This window comes from Clinocottus analis, unplaced genomic scaffold (genome assembly GCF_023055335.1).
Source record: "Clinocottus analis isolate CAN_PGR_092001 unplaced genomic scaffold, fCliAna1.0.p SCAF_8, whole genome shotgun sequence".
In the NCBI taxonomy this organism is placed as follows: Eukaryota; Metazoa; Chordata; class Actinopteri; order Perciformes; family Cottidae; genus Clinocottus; species Clinocottus analis.
In genome coordinates this window covers 22,346,636-22,364,427 of record NW_027176240.1, presented here as the reverse complement: position 1 = coordinate 22,364,427, position 17,792 = coordinate 22,346,636, and the positions used below count along the sequence as shown (strand labels likewise).

Here is a 17,792-nt window from a genome sequence, read left to right as displayed (position 1 = left end):
AAGGACAGTTTCTCTTGTATGAGATCTGCCATCGCAAACTAAAAACACATCTTTTAGACTACACCTTGAGTAAGGAAGGTAGCGCAGTAGAAGCACGTTAGTAGCACTGTCGCTTATGTCTCTTACTAATAACACTTGTTCTGAGCTAAATGTTTTCAGCTAAATGTAATGTAATGTTACTGTGCATGCTGGCTCACTGGAACGACTGTTACACACTACATAGAATGAGAACAGTGTTCATTTGATCAATTATACCTGTGTTAGCGCCTTTAAAGGTCAAAGTGGCTGCTGGGAAAAGGGCCAATAGACAAAATAGACTTATTACTTTGCAGAAATTACAGATATATATCAAACTTTACAGTGAACTAGGTAGAATAAACGACAGTAGTAACACCTGTTGGTGTCAGCTAAATCTAATAAGTTTGAGGTACTTGTACTTTACTTGATAAACTCTATTTCATTCTTTATCAGACTTCTTCTGGACGATACATTCCACATTCAACAGTGACAATAACTCATATAATACAGTTCTGTATATTCTAAATAAGTCCAGATGGAGTTCCATCTTTCATCATCAATACTTGTACTTCTCTTCCCTACATGTTCTCAGTAAGACATATTTGTGCTGGAGCTGAGGGGCCACAGTCCCTCAGCATGACGTCATGCAGCGCACCTCAGGGTGGGGCACATGTATGGGGTGCGATCATCATAATGGAGCCGAAGATAGCCATCTCAAAGCCCCGCAGCAGGGCTCGGGTCGGCGCCCTGTGTTTCGGTGACATCCATCTGAACCGCTGCCTCGAGCCGCCGCCGGAAGCTGTGATCAGCTGATGGAGGAGGAGCCGCCAGAGAGGTGAGCCATCTTCCCCCGGCAGAGGGAGACTAACAGAGCCAGCCTGGCCGAGAGGGACACAGGGAAATCATCTGGGAATCCCGCTGTCATTTTGGGAGCCGGAGGCAAGTTAGGAGACGCCGGTTCGGCCGGTGTCAGTCCGGAGGAAGCCGCCCGGAGGAGTCTTCAGGGTCTCCGCCGCGGAGCAGAGAGGAAGAGACGCGCTTTGGACGCCGGAGAGCAGGCTCCGCTACGAATACAAAGAAAGGAAAAAACACTGAGCTAAGAGCGGGGATTAACACAGAAATATGAAGCTTACGTAAGCCGGGAATCCGCAGAGGTCCGGAAGACCCGCGCCGAGAATCAGCGCGCTGTTGTCCCGCACGAGAGGCGCTGCTCGTCCCCGGTGGATGTAAACAAACAGCTATCTAAGCTAGCTCCTCGGTAGCCCGTCAACGTTAGCTTCCTGATGCTAACGCGTCTAGCCTAGCTAAACACACGGTTGTACCGGAGCGGCACGAAGTAAACCGAACCGAACACTCTCGGTTCCGGGTTCGTGAAGACATTTGACCCGAATATAATCGTCTGCCTCGGATGACAGCGCTCTGTGCTCCCGCAGCGGGTCGTTCTCAGTATGGCTAGCCGTCCAGCTAACGTCCTTAGCGGGCGGCGCTCTCACGCCACAGCGGCACCCTGAGTGGGACAAAGAGGGCGGCCGGCGGTGGGACCCGCTGCGTGCGGTTCCGACAACTAAAGTTAGTTTGTGTAGCGCGACACCGACACCGGGGATTAGTGCGGCCGGACGCCACCGCGGTAATCTCTCCATATCTCACTAGTGTCGCCCGCTGATTGGCTGAGAGCGGCGCAGCGATGAAGGAAACAACTTCGGGACTTCTTCAGGTCGAGTCCCGTCGCCATCCCTAGTCGGCTGCAACGACGGGCCCGTGTGTTCGCTCCATTTGGGCCGCCCCCCCCCCGCTCCCCCGTCAGTCCGCTCCGGTGGCTTGACGGTCCCCGACACTCCCCCGGTGAGCCCGGCTTCGGAGCCGCCCCGTGCTATGGAGCCTGTCCGAGGCCCACGGTAAGCCTCTCAGCTGTGTTTGGGTGCTCGTGGCCTCCCCTCCCCCAGCCTCCGGGCTCCGGGTGCTCTCCCCCCCTGGACACCGTCACTTTTCGGGGGTGTTTTTATCTTGAAAAGAAAGAAAGGCCTCTGCACTGGGAAGCCGTTAAGAAGTGGATGTGATGGAACTGATGTTCGCCGAGTGGGAGGATGGAGAGAGGTTCTCCTTCGAAGACTCGGACCGGTTCGAGGAAGACTCTCTGTGCTCCTTCATCTCGGAGGCAGAGAGCCTCTGTCAGAACTGGAGGGGATGGAGGAAGCAGTCAGCTGGACCCAACTCCCCGACTGTCAAGATCAAAGGTTTGACACACACACACACACACACACACACACACACACACACACACACACACACACACACACACACACACACACACACACACACACACACACTTTGACTACTTGAGTTTGGAAGGCTTGCATGGAGTTTCTTCCATCAGAGCTAAAGTACACGACCTGTTGCAGGAACACACAGGAAGGATTATTTTCTATTTCTGAAGTACACATTGTGCAGTGTTAGTGTAGTAATACTCCAAACACTGACATGGTTGCAGCTCAGTAAACCCAACAGGATCACCTGTCCGTCACCTGTCAGTCACCTGGTGGCGTGCGACGGCCTCCTCGCGTCCCGTGAAGGTTTCAGGGGCGTCCCACTGTCATACCATGGAGTGTTTAATGGGCTCTGTGACAGATGTGTTGACCCCTTTATGAACTCTTTCCCTAAGTCAGTTTGCCTAAGGGAGTTACCCACAATGCATTGCAACGTGAGGTTAAACTCGCAGGAAGGATGAAGACGTAAAAACACATAAAGGTAAAGAAAGAGGCTGGTGATAAAATACCTTTACACAACATGACGGATTAAAGATGGAACATGAAAACACATGAATCAGAGGAAAGCAACAGAAAATATATATTATAATGATTTTTTTTTACATTCATCAAACATTTTGTTTTGACAAAATGAGTGAATAAATATCTTACTTAATGACGTCTCATCGGTGAATAAAAAGTATAAAATAATACGTCACATATTCAACGAGGCTTATTGAACATATGATGCATAATAAAGGATGCGGCTCGTCTTCATCCTTTCGGCCGCTGCCAGTACGGCGCCGTGACGTACGGCACCATGCTGGCGTTATTCACGCTCACCCGTGTGGTGTTCTGCGTCCTGCAGCCAGACGGGGTTCACACCCCACAGAACTTCATTTTCAGTTTTGGGTAAAGACCCCAGAGTCTCCAGAGGGAGGGAGAGGGCTGCGTTGTGATTGGTCGACGGAGTGAGACGCGGTTTCTTATTCTGCTGGCTGGTCCTGGTTGTAAATAGCACCACGGGTCCTAATTCTCTGGTCCAGTCTGCAGCCGCAGAGAGAGAGAGTCTCAAACAGCTGTTTCTATCGGCCGCTGCCAGCTGATTTCACACACTTGTTCCTCAAATGATTTCTAGCACTCTGATAGAATTATATGTGTGCTTAACCTTTTGGAAACCATGCACAAAAATCCTCCCCCTCCTATTTTAAGTCCCAGCATGCCCTGAATGCCCATGCATGCATTCAGACAATCTTTTGGCATAAAATACGTAATATTTTTCCGTTTTTGAACCGAACGACACAGTTTTTTGACTGAAACTCCTTCCTTACAGGACAAGACTTTGTTTTCTTGGGATTTGTGTTGCAGATTATGATTCTTCAGGTCTTAATCTTTCCAAAAAGGTGTCTTATTGACGCTCCAGGAGGCTTTTTTGGGGAATCTGGCTCATATCATGCGTTCAACTATTGTAATTAATTTGGGTTCCTACGACGACTCAAACAAGGAAAAGAGGTCTGGAGACAAAACTGGTTCCACAGTTTTCAATCAGTTTCAATAAGTGTCGGCCTCTCCTTTAGGTTTGAAATAGCCGTGCTGTCATTAAGGAATGATGAATGGTCCTTTATGTCGTTTCCTGTCCTGTGATGAACAGCCTGACTGCTGCCACGAGGAGCAGGAACTCCCTCTAGCGTGTTGAATGTTAACTCTAATCTGGATTACCCAGATTGTAGTTCAGTGGCGGCATCTCATCACGTGAAGACGCACGCGTAGCTCGTCGTTAGCGGTGTAACGAACCCTGAAGGTTAAAGACGTTTTAATGACCTTCATCACAGTAAAGTCTGGTCCTTAATGGTCTCTGGTGACGTCTCATCGTCTCATTCAGCGACGTCAACGCTCTCTGAGGACGTTCTGTTGCACCGTGATGCGTTCAGGCTCTGCTCAGGGAAAACGAGTTCTGAGGAATCATGAGGTGTTCAAATGTAATCAGGTAAAATGTAGCGTTGGTGACGAACTAGAATGCATCCAGATGTTTGAAGGAGACGTTTCACATGAATATAAAACAAATATGAGAGATTAATTATGTTTATCATTAAAACTACAAATGGCAAGATTAGTTTTAATCATTAAAAATACAATATTTTATTTGCTTATTTCAATTTAGTCATGAAGAAAGAAATGAAAGTGAAATGATAACATTTATTATTTGTGATGGTTATCAGACTGTGTGGACGGTGGTGGGAAAAAAAGCGCCGGCGTTATCGTCCTTCATGTTGCGCTCCTCTTCCTCCTCCTCTTCCTCAGACGGCCAGGTGATTCCCCTGGTGGAGCTGTCAGCGAAGCAGGTGGCGTTCCACATCCCGTTCGAGGTGGTGGAGAAGGTCTACCCGCCGGTCCCGGAGCAGCTGCAGCTCCGCATCGCCTACTGGAGCTTCCCCGAGAACGAGGAGGACATCAGGTGAGGGAGACGCACACGCACACGCACACGCACACATGCCAACATGGCCGCCTTGCCACTGCGGCAATGTTCGATGAAAAGCCAAAAAGCTTCGGCATCGTCTCGGTCTGGACTCAGAACACGTAAAAAGAGTTTCAAAGAGTTCATGTGAAGAACTTAAAATGGCGTGTTGTCACACAGAGTATGACATCATCGCCTTGGTTTGATGTGTACGCCAAGTTTCAGTGAACCTATGGCGTCAGCTACGTGTTAACCTTTTGGAAACCGTGTGCGAATATCTTCTCGCGCCCATTTTAAGTCCCAGCATGCTCCATTCAGACAATCTTTTGGCATAAAATACGTCATATTTGTCCATTTTTAAAACGAAAGACACAGTTTCTTGACTGAAACTCCTTCCTAACAGACCAAGACTTTGTTTTATTGTGATTTTTGTTGCAGGTTCTGATTCTTTAGGTCCTAATCTTTACATAAAGGTGTCTTGTTGACGCTCCAGGAGGCTTTTTTAGGGAATCTGGCTCATATCATGCTGGATGTTCATAGTTACCATCAAAATATCTTTTAAAAGTGATTTTTTTTTGCAGATATACATTTTTTCCCAAGACTTTGCTGAACAAATACATACAATAAACACAAGTATTGGAATTAATTTGGGGTTCGTACGACGACTCAAACACTTATTCTCTCCCTCTCTTCTGCAGGTTATATTCCTGCCTTGCCAATGGGAGTCCGGATGAGTTCCAACGTGGAGAGCAGCTCTACAGGATCCGAGCGGTCAAAGACCCGCTGCAGATCGGTGGGTTGAGGCGTTAAACACGCCGCTGGTCTCACAGCAGTGCACACCTGGCATCAGAGGGCGTCGATATGCAAATGAGCACACGGGCCGAGCTAACACGCGGCTCATGTTACAGGAAGATAGCCGACGCGTGGGTGTGTTTTAAGACCCTGCAGACTCCTGGTTATTGTCCCCGGAGACACTCGGGCAAGCCTCTGGTGGTCTGCAGAGAAAGAGCCGGAGAAAATACCCAGAAGCCACCAGAGCCACTCGTTAAGGCCCGCTGTGTGCCGTGTAGTGTGTGCCAGCCTGCAGCTCGCCATGATGCCGCACGATATTTAACGCCCTGCAGCTTCGGTAATAACATGACTCGTGTCCGCGTCTCCTCGTCCAGGTTTCCACCTCAGTGCCACCGTGGTGACCAGTCAGTCCGGTCAGTCCAAAGGCGCCTACAACGTGGCGGTGATGTTCGACCGCTGCCGCATCACTTCCTGCAGCTGCACCTGCGGCGCCGGGGCCAAGTGGTGCGCCCACGTGGTGGCGCTCTGCCTCTTCCGCATCCACAACGTGAGTCCACGTCCACGCAGAGAGCAGAGAGCGGACATATGGACAGCTGGTTCTGTTTCTTCTCACGAGAGGCGTCCTTTGGACTTTTATTGTGGTATCATATAGTGTGTGTGTGTGTGTGTGTGTGTGTACAGGCATCAGCAGTGTGTCTGAGGGCTCCGGTCTCTGAGTCCTTGTCCCGGCTGCAGAGGGACCAGCTCCAGAAGTTCGCTCAGTACCTCATCAGCGAGCTTCCTCAGCAGGTAACACCTTTACCGAGTCCTTGACCTCCGTGCTGCGTTCACAGCTGAAGAGTTGAGAATCTTCTGCGCAGAAACAGTCACCGTTTCCGTCAATAACCACGAGTTCTGCTTCACACTTGTTGAGGAAGTCCCACAAACGTGTGAACATCAGACTGCATGGTGTCTGGGTTCATGATGTCTAAATGACGTAATCTACTCTCGTGAATGATTCGCAACTCTTCTGGTGTGAACGCAGCATTAGACGTAGGATCTCAGTGGGAACAATAGTAAAAAATATATATTTAAAGATACATCTAAAGTGAGTTGTTACGTTTGTAAATTACAAATTACATCTCCCATCCTTCGTATGAGTATCTTACAACTCTTCCTCCTCCTCTTCCTCCCGTCCCCCCTCAGATCCTCCCCACCGCTCAGCGGCTGCTGGACGAGCTGCTGTCGTCTCAGTCCACCGCCATCAACACCGTGTGCGGAGCTCCAGGTACAGTAGCGCCGCCGCGTGATGTCATCAGCGCGGGACGCGAACAGCTGCACGTATGATATGTGTGTGTGTGATATGTCTCTCTATGTGTGTGTGTGTGTGTGTGTGTGTAGACCCGACAGCAGGCCCTTCAGCATCGGACCAGAGCACTTGGTATTTAGACGAGTCGACCCTCAGCGACAACATCAAGAAGACTCTGCACAAGTTCTGTGGGCCCTCGCCGGTCGTCTTCAGGTACGCACAGCTGGTCTCACCTGCAGGTCTTTACCGCTGTCCTGCACAGGGCCAGGGTGTAATTCAAGTGTGTGTGTGTGGTCCACAGCGACGTGAACTCCATGTACCTGTCGTCCACGGAGCCGCCGGCCGCCGCCGAGTGGGCGTGTCTGCTGCGGCCGCTGAGGGGCCGCGAGCCGGAGGGCATCTGGAACCTGCTGTCCATCGTCAGGGAGATGTTCAAGAGGCGGGACAGCAACGCCGCCCCGCTGCTCGAGATCCTCACCGAGCAGTGCCTCACCTACGAGCAGGTAGGAGCCTGCAGGCGGCAGAGAGGGCTCAAACGCCCACCGGACCGCGGGGAGGAGTTTGAGCCCTTCTCTCTGTGTGTGTGTGTGTGTGTGTGCAGATCATCAGCTGGTGGTACAGCGTCCGGACCTCGGCGTCCCACAGCAGCGCCAGCGGCCACACCGGACGCAGCAACGGCCAGTCGGAGGTGGCGGCGCACGCCTGCGCCAGCATGTGCGACGAGATGGTGGTGCTGTGGAGGCTGGCGGTGCTGGACCCCACCATGAGCCCCTGCAGGTCAGAGCGCCTGCACCGTACCAGAGCCGTCCCGCCGAGCGCTGAATGACGTCAGACAACATATTTAAAGGGGCAGCGCGCCTTAAACTCCTAGAACCCACAGGTTTCCCCTCACCTGTCGGGCTATTTGTCATTCTGGATGGTTTTTGGGTGTTGGAGGGAACTCGTGAGAGGGAAAATATGTATTTTTGGGAAGAACTGTCCCTTTTTTTTTAAGAAGGGAGTAAATATTAATCATGCATTTAATTCATATCGTGCTTTTCTTGGTACTCAAAGTCACTTTACACAACATTTAAAATATCCTAAAAGCGATGCAATGAAACAAATGCAATAATAAAGCACACAGTCGTACATGACTGCCATCACCTCTGAGGCCGTGTGTCTCTTCCAGGCGCCTGGAGCTCGCCGGCCAGCTGAAGCAGTGGCACCTGAAGGTCATCGAGATCGTGAAGCGCGGTCAGCACCGCAAGTCGCTGGACAAACTGTTCCAGGGCTTCAAGCCGGCGGTGGAGTCCTGCTACTTCAACTGGGAGGCGGCCTACCCGCTGGACGGCATCACCTACTGCTGCGCCGACAAGAAGAGCGCCACCTTCTGCTGGTCCCGCGCGGTGCAGCACCAGAGGGGAGTCAAAGCGGCAGCCGGAGCCGGCGGCGAGGCCCCCGAGGCCGGGGGCGGGGCCAGAGGGGACGGCGGCGGCGGCGTGGGAGACTTTAAAGGACGAGGTCACGCGTCCCAGCAGGAGGTGGCCGTGCGACCCAAGGAGACCATCCTGACCAAGAGGAAAGGTCTGTCGGTGAGCGGCGGCGGAAGCATGCTGGTCCGCCTGGGTGGCGGCGCCGCGCTGTCCCTGGAGGACGGAGGAGGGAAGGGCCTCTACAAGGGGCCCGGCTCCTCCTCCTCTGGCGGGAAGCTGAAGCTGACGCAGGGCGGCGGCAAGGGGGCGTCCGCAGGCGGCCCGGGAGGAAGCGGCGGGATCGGAGGCGGCAAGCACGCCGGCGCCAAGCGGAGGACCAGCAGCGAGGACAGCTCCCTGGAGCCGGACCTGGCGGAGCTCAGCCTGGACGACGGCTGCAGCCTGGCTCTGGGCGCCGAAGCCAGCAACACCTTCGAGTTCCTGCCGCCGCCGCCGGAGATGCTGCCCTCGCCGAGCCCGCTGCTCCGAGACTCGCGCAAGTACAACAGCGGCGGCGGTGGCGGCGGCAAAATGTTTGAGGCCAAGTGCGTCCCGCACGCCTCGGCAGCCGCAGAGCCGGCACTGCCGGTGGCGGTTATGGACGCGCCCGGCGCCGCGGAGAAGGACGCCGAGGAGGAGGCGGCGCCGGCACAGATCAAAGACGACGACGTGGACTCGGCCGGCAGCAACCAGCCGACGGCCTCGCCCGCTCCGGCGAGATCGGGCGCCGCTCAACCGTCCGCTAAGCCCCCGCGGGCCCGCAGGGAGGCGGCGGCGCCCGCCGGAGGGGGAGGGGCGGCGGCCAACCAGGGGGCGGAGGCAGCGGCAGCGGCGGCGGCGGGTGAAGCTGTGGGCGAGGACGACTACCAAGCGTACTACCTGAGCGCCGCCTCGGAGGAGGGAGCCGACAGGCCGCCGGCTGAAAACCACCACCAGGAGGAGGAGCCGGACATCTTCGCCGGGATGAAGCCGCTGGAGCAGGAAGGACGCATGGAGGTGAGGAAGGAGGACACAGGACGTAGGATACAGCTTCCTTCACTGAAAGATGTCTTTCTGTAACACCGGTACCGATGTGGGCGTGACTGTCGGTACAGACCGACGCTCTCGTTGTCGTTTTGGCAAACCTTCCAGCAGAGAGAGCAGCTGTTTCCTACTGACCTGAATACTGTGTGTGTGTGTGTGTGTGTGTGTGTGTGTGTGTGTGTGTGTGTGTGTGTGTGTGTGTGTGTGTGTGTGTGTGTGTGTGTGTGTGTGTGTGTGTGTGTGTGTGTGTGTGTGTGCAGGTGCTGTTTGCGTGCGCAGAGGCCCTCTACGCTCACGGCTACAGTAATGAGGCGTGCCGGCTGGCCGTGGAGCTCGCCAGAGACCTGTTAGCCAATCCTCCGGACCTGAAAGTGGAGCAGCCCCAGACCAAGGTAGAGCCTCGTCCTCTGTTCAACCTCCTCCGCCTCCAGCTGAGACAATCTGTCGGTGAGCCTCAGGTGTGAACGAGTGGTAAAACAGCGCTGTGCGTCCCGCAGGGTAAGAAGAGCAAGGTGTCCACCACGCGGCAGACGCAGGTCGCCACCAACACGCTGTCCAAAGCCGCCTTCCTGCTCACCGTCCTGTGCGAGCGGCTGGAGCTCCACAACCTGGCCTTCAGCACCGGCATGTTCTCCCTGGAGCTGCAGAGGCCGCCGGCCTCCACCAAGGCTCTGGAGGTCTGACACACACACACATGCATACTCCCTCTCTCACGCACACACACACACACATTTACATGCACGGACTTGCACACACTCGCTTACTCACACCACACACAGTCAAACACACACTATCACACACTCTCTTTCTCTCTTACTCTCTCTCTCTCACACACACACTTTCTCACTCTCTCTCTCACACACATACACACACACACACACACACACACACACACACACACACACACACACACACACACACACTCTCTTTCTCTCTCTCACACACACTTTCACATACACTCTCTCTCTCTCTCTCTCTCTCTCTCTCTTTTTCACACACACACACTCTTTCTTACTCACACTCAAACACACACACACACACACACACACACACACACTTAATACTCTGAAAACTAAAGTAAATCATGTGAAGCCTTCAGTGACGACGATCAATAAGTAGATGAGTGTTTGAAGCTGCTGTTGATGCAACCTTCTGACCTCACGTTGTTGTGCTCCGGCACTGAACAGTGTGTTGTTGTTGTTGTTGTTGTTGGGATGCAAATGAGAAGGAGACGCAAAACAGACCAAACTAATCCTCACCTTTGTTTTGCTGGACGTGTAAAGTTGTTCTCATAAAGAAGTACTTGTTTTTTTGATTGACTTAGTACTTGTGTCTACGCAGAGTCTTTATCTAGGCGGCCATCTTGGGAACAATGAGGAGAAAAGAACCAGACCCTCATCGATACCTGATGGTGTGTGTGTCCGTGTGTGTGTGTGACCAGGTGAAGCTGGCCTACCAGGAGTCCGAGGTGGTGTCTCTGCTGAAGAAGATCCCTCTGGGCCTGGTGGAGATGTCGGCCATCAGAGAGCGAGGCGAGCAGCTCCGAGACGGAAACTTCTGCGACTACCGACCGGTGCTGCCGCTCATGCTGGCCAGCTTCATCTTCGACGTGCTGTGCACCCCAGGTGAGCCCTGATTGGTCGATCGGCTGAACTGCTCTGTGTTTTAAACCAATAATAGTGTTTTTGTATTTTACCCTTATTAACGGCTGCACTGCCTAACTGCATGCTGGGTACAGCCCACTGCGGTATCAATGAAAGCTAAAAAAGGTGCACACTACAATGAACGGATGTGTTCGACTTAGATTAATCTCCCTCTGGCGTATATGGAGTTGTTTTCCATCCATAATTGAGTCCTTTTCGATGAGGACTTCCAGAATTAACATCACTTTCACTTTTCTCCGTATTGTTTGTGCAGTCGTGTCCCCGACGGGTTCCCGGCCGCCGAGCCGCAACCGCAACAACGAAATGCCCGGCGACGAGGAGCTGGGCTTTGAGGCGGCCGTCGCTGCTCTTGGTAAACTCCCGTTCCTTCTCTTCCGTCTGGTTTTCCTCCGTGTTTGTGTTTCCAGACCGTCTGTAACCGTAATCTCCTCTCGCTGTGCGTCTGCAGGTATGAAGACCACGGTCAGCGAGGCGGAGCATCCTCTGCTGTGTGAAGGAACCAGACGGGTGAAAGGTGACCTGGCTCTGGCTCTCATGATCACCTACAAGGACGATCAGAGCAAGCTCAAGAAGGTAAGCCAGCCCCCCGGCTGCTGCCACCCTTCTAACAGTGAGATGCTGACAGTGAGATGCTGACAGTGAGATGCTGACAGTGAGATGCTGACAGTGAGATGCTGACAGTGAGATGCTGACAGTGAGATGCTGACAGTGAGATGTGTCTCTGCGTCCTCAGATCCTGGATAAGCTGCTGGACAGGGAGAGTCAGACCCACAAGCCTCAGACTCTAAGCTCCTTCTACTCCAGCAAGCCGGCGGCCGGCAGCCAGCGCAGCCCGTCCAAACACGCAGCCGGCCACGGGGGCGGGGCCAGCGGGGGCGTGTCCAAACACGCGCCCTCGGCCGCGGCGGCGCCCTCTTCTTCCGGCTCGTCCTCGGCCGTGGCGGCGGCCGGAGAGGAGGCGGCTCGTCCGGCGGATCTGAACCCGGTGCAGAACAACGGCACGGCCGGAGAGGGAGCCGCTGAGGGCAAAGACCACGGTGAGACCCTCACGTACCCGGAGAGGCATCTTCACATCATGGAGGCAAAGATAGACGTCCTGACAGGGTTCTCACGCTCACGGGAAACCTGGGGAATTTGGTTAAAAGTCATGGAAATTTGGGTTAAAGTCATGGAGATCCAGAATGTGTATGAACCCAGCCTGTGCTACCACATATTCGGCGATATCCCGCCATGTAAACCCTTCTGCTGTTCCCCTGCAGCGTCAGACGGGCCGGCTCCGCCCGGCGAGCAGCCGAACGAAGCGGCTCCCTTCAAGCTGGAGGCCACGGTGCCCAGCCGGCTGGCGCTGGGCGCGCGCTGCGGCTACAACCAGCGCTGCTGGGGCTCGCCCGTCCGGCAGAAGAAGAAGCACACGGGTACGCCGAGCGACGCCAGCGGCGCTGAGCTTTCACCGACATCTGTCAGCGCGTTGTTGGCTCTTGAATGACAGCCGATGTGCGTTTCACCTTTTTTTGCGCAGGCATGGCGAGCATCGACAGCAGCGCCCCGGAGACCACGTCGGACAGCTCGCCCACTCTCAGCCGCCGGCCGCTGCGGGGCGGCTGGGCGGCGACGTCCTGGGGGCGGGGCCAGGACAGCGACAGCATCAGCAGCTCCTCGTCCGATTCGCTGGGCTCCTCCTCCTCCAGCGGCTCTCGCCGGGCAGGGGGCGGGGCCAGGGCCAAGAGCACCGACACCAGCAGGTAAAGGGACGACTTCCTCCTCATCTAAGTCACAAAGACGAGTAGACGCACACTTAGATGGGCGAGGGGAAAGAGTCTGCCATGTCACATCCACGCCTACGGGCATTTTAGAGTGTTTGGACTTTGGGAGGGTGCCGGGCAACCCGGAGAGAACCCGCACAGCACAGGGAGAACATGCAGAGAACTTACTGAGCCTTTCTTCATCTACTTCCTTCATTATCAGGTTAAATCAGTCAACATAACTGTGTTCTCCTACGTACATACAATAGTAGTTCAATGGAAACACCCATCTGCTTTGGAAATTTGGCAAAAAGTCATGGAAATGTGGATAAAAGTCATAGAAATTTGTTAAAGTCAACATGCAGAGAACATACTGAGGCTTTCTCCATCATCTTTTTAATGTTCCTTCACTATCAGGTTAAACCCGTCAACATAACTGTGTTGAGCTGAAACGCCCGTCTGCTTTGCTGAGCGGGTTTTCTCTGTCTTTATTCTGCAGAAAGATGAACTCTCAGTCCCATGTGGTGTGTTTCCCCGTGTCCAGGTACAAAGGCCGACGCCCAGAGTGCCACGCCCCCCACGTGCCCAACCAGCCCTCGGAGGCGGCGGCGCACTTCTACTTTGAGCTGGCCAAGACGGTGCTGATCAAGGCCGGGGGGAACTCCTCCACCTCCATCTTCACGCAGCCCTCGGCCAGCGGCGGCCACCAGGGGCCCCACAGGAACCTGCACCTGTGTGCCTTTGAGATCGGCCTGTACGCCCTCGGCCTCCACAACTTTGTCTCCCCCAACTGGCTGTCCAGGACCTACTCGTCCCACGTGTCCTGGATCACCGGTGAGCGCGCTGTGTGTGTGTGTGTGTGTGTGTGTGTGTGTGTGTGTGTGTGTGTGTGTGTGTGTGAGGTGGAAACATTTCCCTCTTTCCTTGCTGTGCTCACACACTGGATCCTCTCTCTCCTCTCAGGCCAGGCCATGGAGATCGGCAGCGCCGCCCTCAACATCCTGGTGGAGTGCTGGGACGGTCACCTCACCCCTCCGGAGGTGGCGTCCCTGGCGGACCGGGCGTCGAGAGCCAGGGACCCCAACATGGTGCGGGCGGCGGCGGAGCTGGCCCTGAGCTGCCTGCCTCACGCCCACGCCCTCAACCCCAACGAGATCCAGAGAGCCCTGGTGCAGTGCAAAGAGCAGGTACTGTGCGACCCGACACGCGTCATTCAGTGTCATCGACTAGACGTCTGAAGAGAAAAAAAACACCCAGCAGCATACAAACCGATAGCTACTGACAGAAAACACAGAACAAGACAATCAAGAAACTAAACGCTAGGAGACACTGACGTAACTATTGAAGAAATTGTTCCATTTTTCGGAACTTGTCATTCTAGATGTAAAAGCAGTCAGTGGTTTCAGTTCTTTGAGGAATGAACTAACTTGGCTAGCTAGCCCGACAGTTAGCTTATTGACGCGTGAAGCTGGTTTCCATTGGAGGAAAGACAGTAAAGGAGGCGTGAACTGATGTAATCTGATGCCGCGAAACGCGACCAGATTACACGCAAAGTCAACGCACAGACGCGAAGACCACGAATTTTCCGGCGCACGACGCGACAGACGCATTTTGAGGCGGCGTGCACAGGGCGTTGGGCGTTAGCGATGATAGCGAACATCATTTAGACACTGTTGTGGGACAAATCTGAGTTCTGGCACTACAACATACTTTATAAATGGAAAGATGTGCATAGAGCAGTGAGCTTGAAGGCGTCCTGGCGCTAAGCGGCAAAGTGGGGACCGGGTCCCCGTCCCGGTCTCCGGTCCTCACTTTGCCGCTTTTGCGTCCGTCCCGTGTCCCCGCAGGACAACGTGATGCTGGAGAAGGCCTGCATGGCCGTGGAGGAAGCGGCCAAGGGCGGCGGCGTGTACCCCGAGGTGCTGTTCGAGGTGGCCCACCAGTGGTACTGGCTGTACGAGCAGACGGCGGGCGGCGGATCGGGCGCGCAGCGGGAGACCTCGGGGCGCTGCGGGGCCAACGGCGGCTCGGGCCGGAGGCCCCTGGAGTCCAGCTGCGTCATCCTGGACGCCGGCGGCGGCGGCGGCATGGAGCCCGGCGGCATGGCCACGGTCACGGCCTCGGTCACCACGGCGGCCGTCGTGCCCGTCATCTCCGTGGGCTCCACCATCTACCAGACCCACGCCATGCCGGGCCAGGCCATGGCTCACCCGCACGGACAGGGCCTGCACCCCTACACCACCATCCAGGCCCACATGCCCACCGTCTGCACCCCGCAGTACCTGGGGCACCCTCTGCAGCACGTCCCCCGACCCGCCATCTTCCCTGTAGCGGGCGCGGCGTACCCACAGGTCAGAGCTCCGCCTCCTCTTCACACGCTCAGGTTGTGTTGACTTCTCTGAAGGTCCAGAACCTCCAGAACCTCCAGGCTTCTGCTGAGTCACTGGTCACTCAAGTTAGAATGTATGAGCAGTTCACTAACTGTGTGTGTGTGTGTGTGTGTGTGTGTGTGTGTGTGTGTGTGTGTGTGTGTCTGTCTGTCTGTATATGTGTGTGTGTTTACGTGTGTCTGTCTCTGTGGGTGTATATCTGTCTCTTTCTCTGAGTGTGTGTGTGTGTGTGTGTGTGTCTCTGTGTATTTATGTGTGTGTGTTTATATGTGTATGTGACTGTGTGGGGTTGTGTGTGTGTCTCTGTGTGTCTGTTTCTGTCAGTGTGTGTCTGTCTCTGTGTGTATCTGTGTGTGCATGTCTCTCTGTGTGTGTGTGCGTGTGTCTCTGTGTGTGTGTGTGTGTGTGTGTGTCCGTCCCCTCAGGGCATGCACCCCGCCTTCATCGGGGCCCAGTACCCGTTCTCCGTGGCCACCGGCCCGCAGCCCCCGATGGCGGCCACGGCCGTGACCTTCCCCGGCGTCCCGATGCCGTCCATGACTCAGATCGCCGTCCACCCGTACCTGGCGGAGACGGGCCTGCCGCTCGGCACCACCGTAGCAGGTCAGGGCTCCTTAGACCGGCAGCCGTCAGTGTTGCGGCTCCGTGCCGACCCTAACGCGTGCCCGTCGTGCTTCACAGTGGGCGGCGTGCACCCGGGCCCCGCCGTGCAGGCCGCCGCGCTGCCCTCGCTCGCCGCGCAGCCCGGCTCGCTGGTCGGCACGCCGTTCCCCACGGAGGACGAGCAGCACGGCCAGCCCATCAGCCAGCAGGGCCTGCACTACCTGCACTCCGCCTACAGAGTCGGTGAGCAGCCGCCGCCCGATGCGTCTCTGCAGCGTCAGCGTGAGCGCCGCTAAGCAACAAGTGTGTGTGTGTGTCTGTGTGTGTGTGTGTGTCTGTGTGTGTGTGCAGGCATGCTGGCCCTGGAGATGCTGGGCAGGAGAGCTCACAACGACCACCCCAACAACTTCTCCAGGAGCCCGCCCTACACGGAGGACGTCAAATGGCTGCTGGGACTCGCTGCGAGGCTGGGTGAGACGCACACATATACAGAGACAGACACACACAAACATACAGATACACGCATATATACACACACAGACCTAACACCCCGTCCTCTCCCCTCAGGAGTGAACTACGTGTACCAGTTCTGTGTCGGAGCGGCTAAAGGAGTCCTTAGTCCGTTCGTGCTGCAGGAGATCATCATGGAGGCTCTGCAGCGGCTAAACCCCGCCCACATCCACGCACACCTGCGCACGCCGGCCTTCCATCAGCTGGTCCAGCGCTGCCAACAGGCCTACCTGCAGGTAGGCTCCGAGGGGCGTGTCCACACATTAGTGACAAGGTGTATCAAGGTGGTGTTGTCTTCTCTGGAGGTCCAGAACCTCCATGAAGGCTTCTGCTGAGTCACTGACCGCTCTACTAAACCAGAGCCGGTGTCAGGACTTTTCTAGCTGCCATGGACACTTTTCCCTCTCTGAGCCGTACGAGCGCTGAGGGGGAGGAGCCTGTTCAGGTCATTATGAAACTCTGGCGGGTCGTAGGAGACGTTGTCTGGCAGCTCCAGAGCGGCTTTGATCCCACTCAGAGCTCCAGGGGATCCAGCCCGGGGGCCCGATCCTCTAAGTCACAAGGTTTCCATTAAAGACGGAACATTAAAAACAGATCATATCCCCACCTGGTTCAGTCATCACAGGTTTCTGCACATCCACTCGCACACGGCGAGGGTTGCCATGTTTGCTCCCATCCCCCTTTATGAGTCATGCCGTGCCTGTAGCGTAACCCCCCACCCTCCTCCTCTCTCTCTCTGCAGTACATCCACCACCGGCTCATCCACCTAACGCCCGCCGACTACGACGACTTCGTCAACATCATCCGCAGCGCCCGCGGCGCCTTCTGCCTGACGCCCGTGGGCATGATGCAGTTCAACGACGTGCTGCAGAACCTGAAGCGGGGCAAGCAGACCAAGGAGCTGTGGCAGCGCATCTCCCTGGAGATGGCCACCTTCTCCCCCTGAGGCTCTGCGAGGGAGGCGAGGGGGGGGGAGCGTGCGCGCTGGGCCCCGAGAAGCCCCTCCCCCTGCCCCCGCCCCCTCAGCCTCCAGCATCGCTACTGCCACCGCGCCGAGCGGCCGCCAGGTTCTGTCCGTGGACCCGGCTCTCCGCCGTGTGGACTGACTGGCGAACGCAGCACACGGCAGTACGATCCGCTCCCGTGCGACACACACGGAGACTTTGTTGCGCGTGTTGTCGGTCCACCCGGAGCTCGGGAGGCGGAGCCGGGGGTCTCTGACTCCTCCCCCTTCCCCCGTTTTATCATGGTTCATGTTTGTGTAACTGTGGAAATTAAAGTGTACTCCTTCCTTTCTTCATCTTACTCGTCTCTTCCATTTCCCCCCGAAACTGAAGACTCTGCAGGGGGCAGCGCTCACCTCCATCCTCCAAGTGTTTTTGTTTTTGTGTTCTGTTCCCGCTGCGTCCTTCCTGTCCAGAGTGGCCGGCCTCCTCCAACAAGCTCGCCACTGTGGGCCTGAAGGCGTGCGGCGCGGGAGGAAAACGGAAGGTTTAATACGAGAAGTTCTATTGTGAGTACGGGTGAGGATTTTTCAGTATTTTTGTTTAAATCTTTTGATACTTTGTATAGAATATGATGCCGCGTGCGCAGAGGGGAACGGGACGTTAAAG

General features: G+C 55.4%; 1 protein-coding gene across 5 annotated transcripts; it reads left to right on the top strand.

Moving 5' to 3' along the window:
* Positions 1–749: 749 nt before the first annotated feature.
* On the top strand, positions 750–17,195 carry zswim8 (zinc finger, SWIM-type containing 8). Of its 5 annotated transcripts, none has more exons than XM_068568719.1 (26): positions 755–2,252; positions 4,563–4,716; positions 5,415–5,509; positions 5,883–6,055; positions 6,190–6,297; positions 6,694–6,775; positions 6,889–7,009; positions 7,098–7,299; positions 7,398–7,573; positions 7,965–9,243; positions 9,531–9,662; positions 9,768–9,947; positions 10,712–10,895; positions 11,188–11,286; positions 11,383–11,507; positions 11,668–11,971; positions 12,194–12,349; positions 12,454–12,676; positions 13,176–13,510; positions 13,640–13,863; positions 14,524–15,027; positions 15,492–15,669; positions 15,748–15,912; positions 16,021–16,140; positions 16,237–16,415; positions 16,922–17,195. In XM_068568719.1, exons 1-26 carry the CDS (start codon positions 2,075–2,077, stop codon positions 17,123–17,125), a joined length of 5,880 nt encoding a protein of 1,959 aa, XP_068424820.1. In that variant the 5' UTR covers positions 755–2,074; the 3' UTR covers positions 17,126–17,195. The 5 variants fall into 5 exon arrangements, 4 of the variants coding, with proteins under 4 accessions (XP_068424820.1, XP_068424817.1, XP_068424818.1 ...); XM_068568720.1 differs by having other exon boundaries at positions 757–2,252; positions 13,221–13,510; XM_068568716.1 differs by having other exon boundaries at positions 15,492–15,912.
* Positions 17,196–17,792: the final 597 nt, after the last annotated feature.

Coding starts and splice junctions, on each gene's coding strand:
- zswim8 (XM_068568716.1), top strand. CDS start 2,075: ATGGAACTGATGTTCGCCGAGTGGGAGGATGGAGAGAGGTTCTCCTTC. Junction 9,244..9,530: donor AGCAGGAAGGACGCATGGAG/GTGAGGAAGGAG, acceptor GTGTGTGTGCAG/GTGCTGTTTGCGTGCGCAGA. Junction 10,896..11,187: donor CGACGTGCTGTGCACCCCAG/GTGAGCCCTGAT, acceptor TTGTTTGTGCAG/TCGTGTCCCCGACGGGTTCC.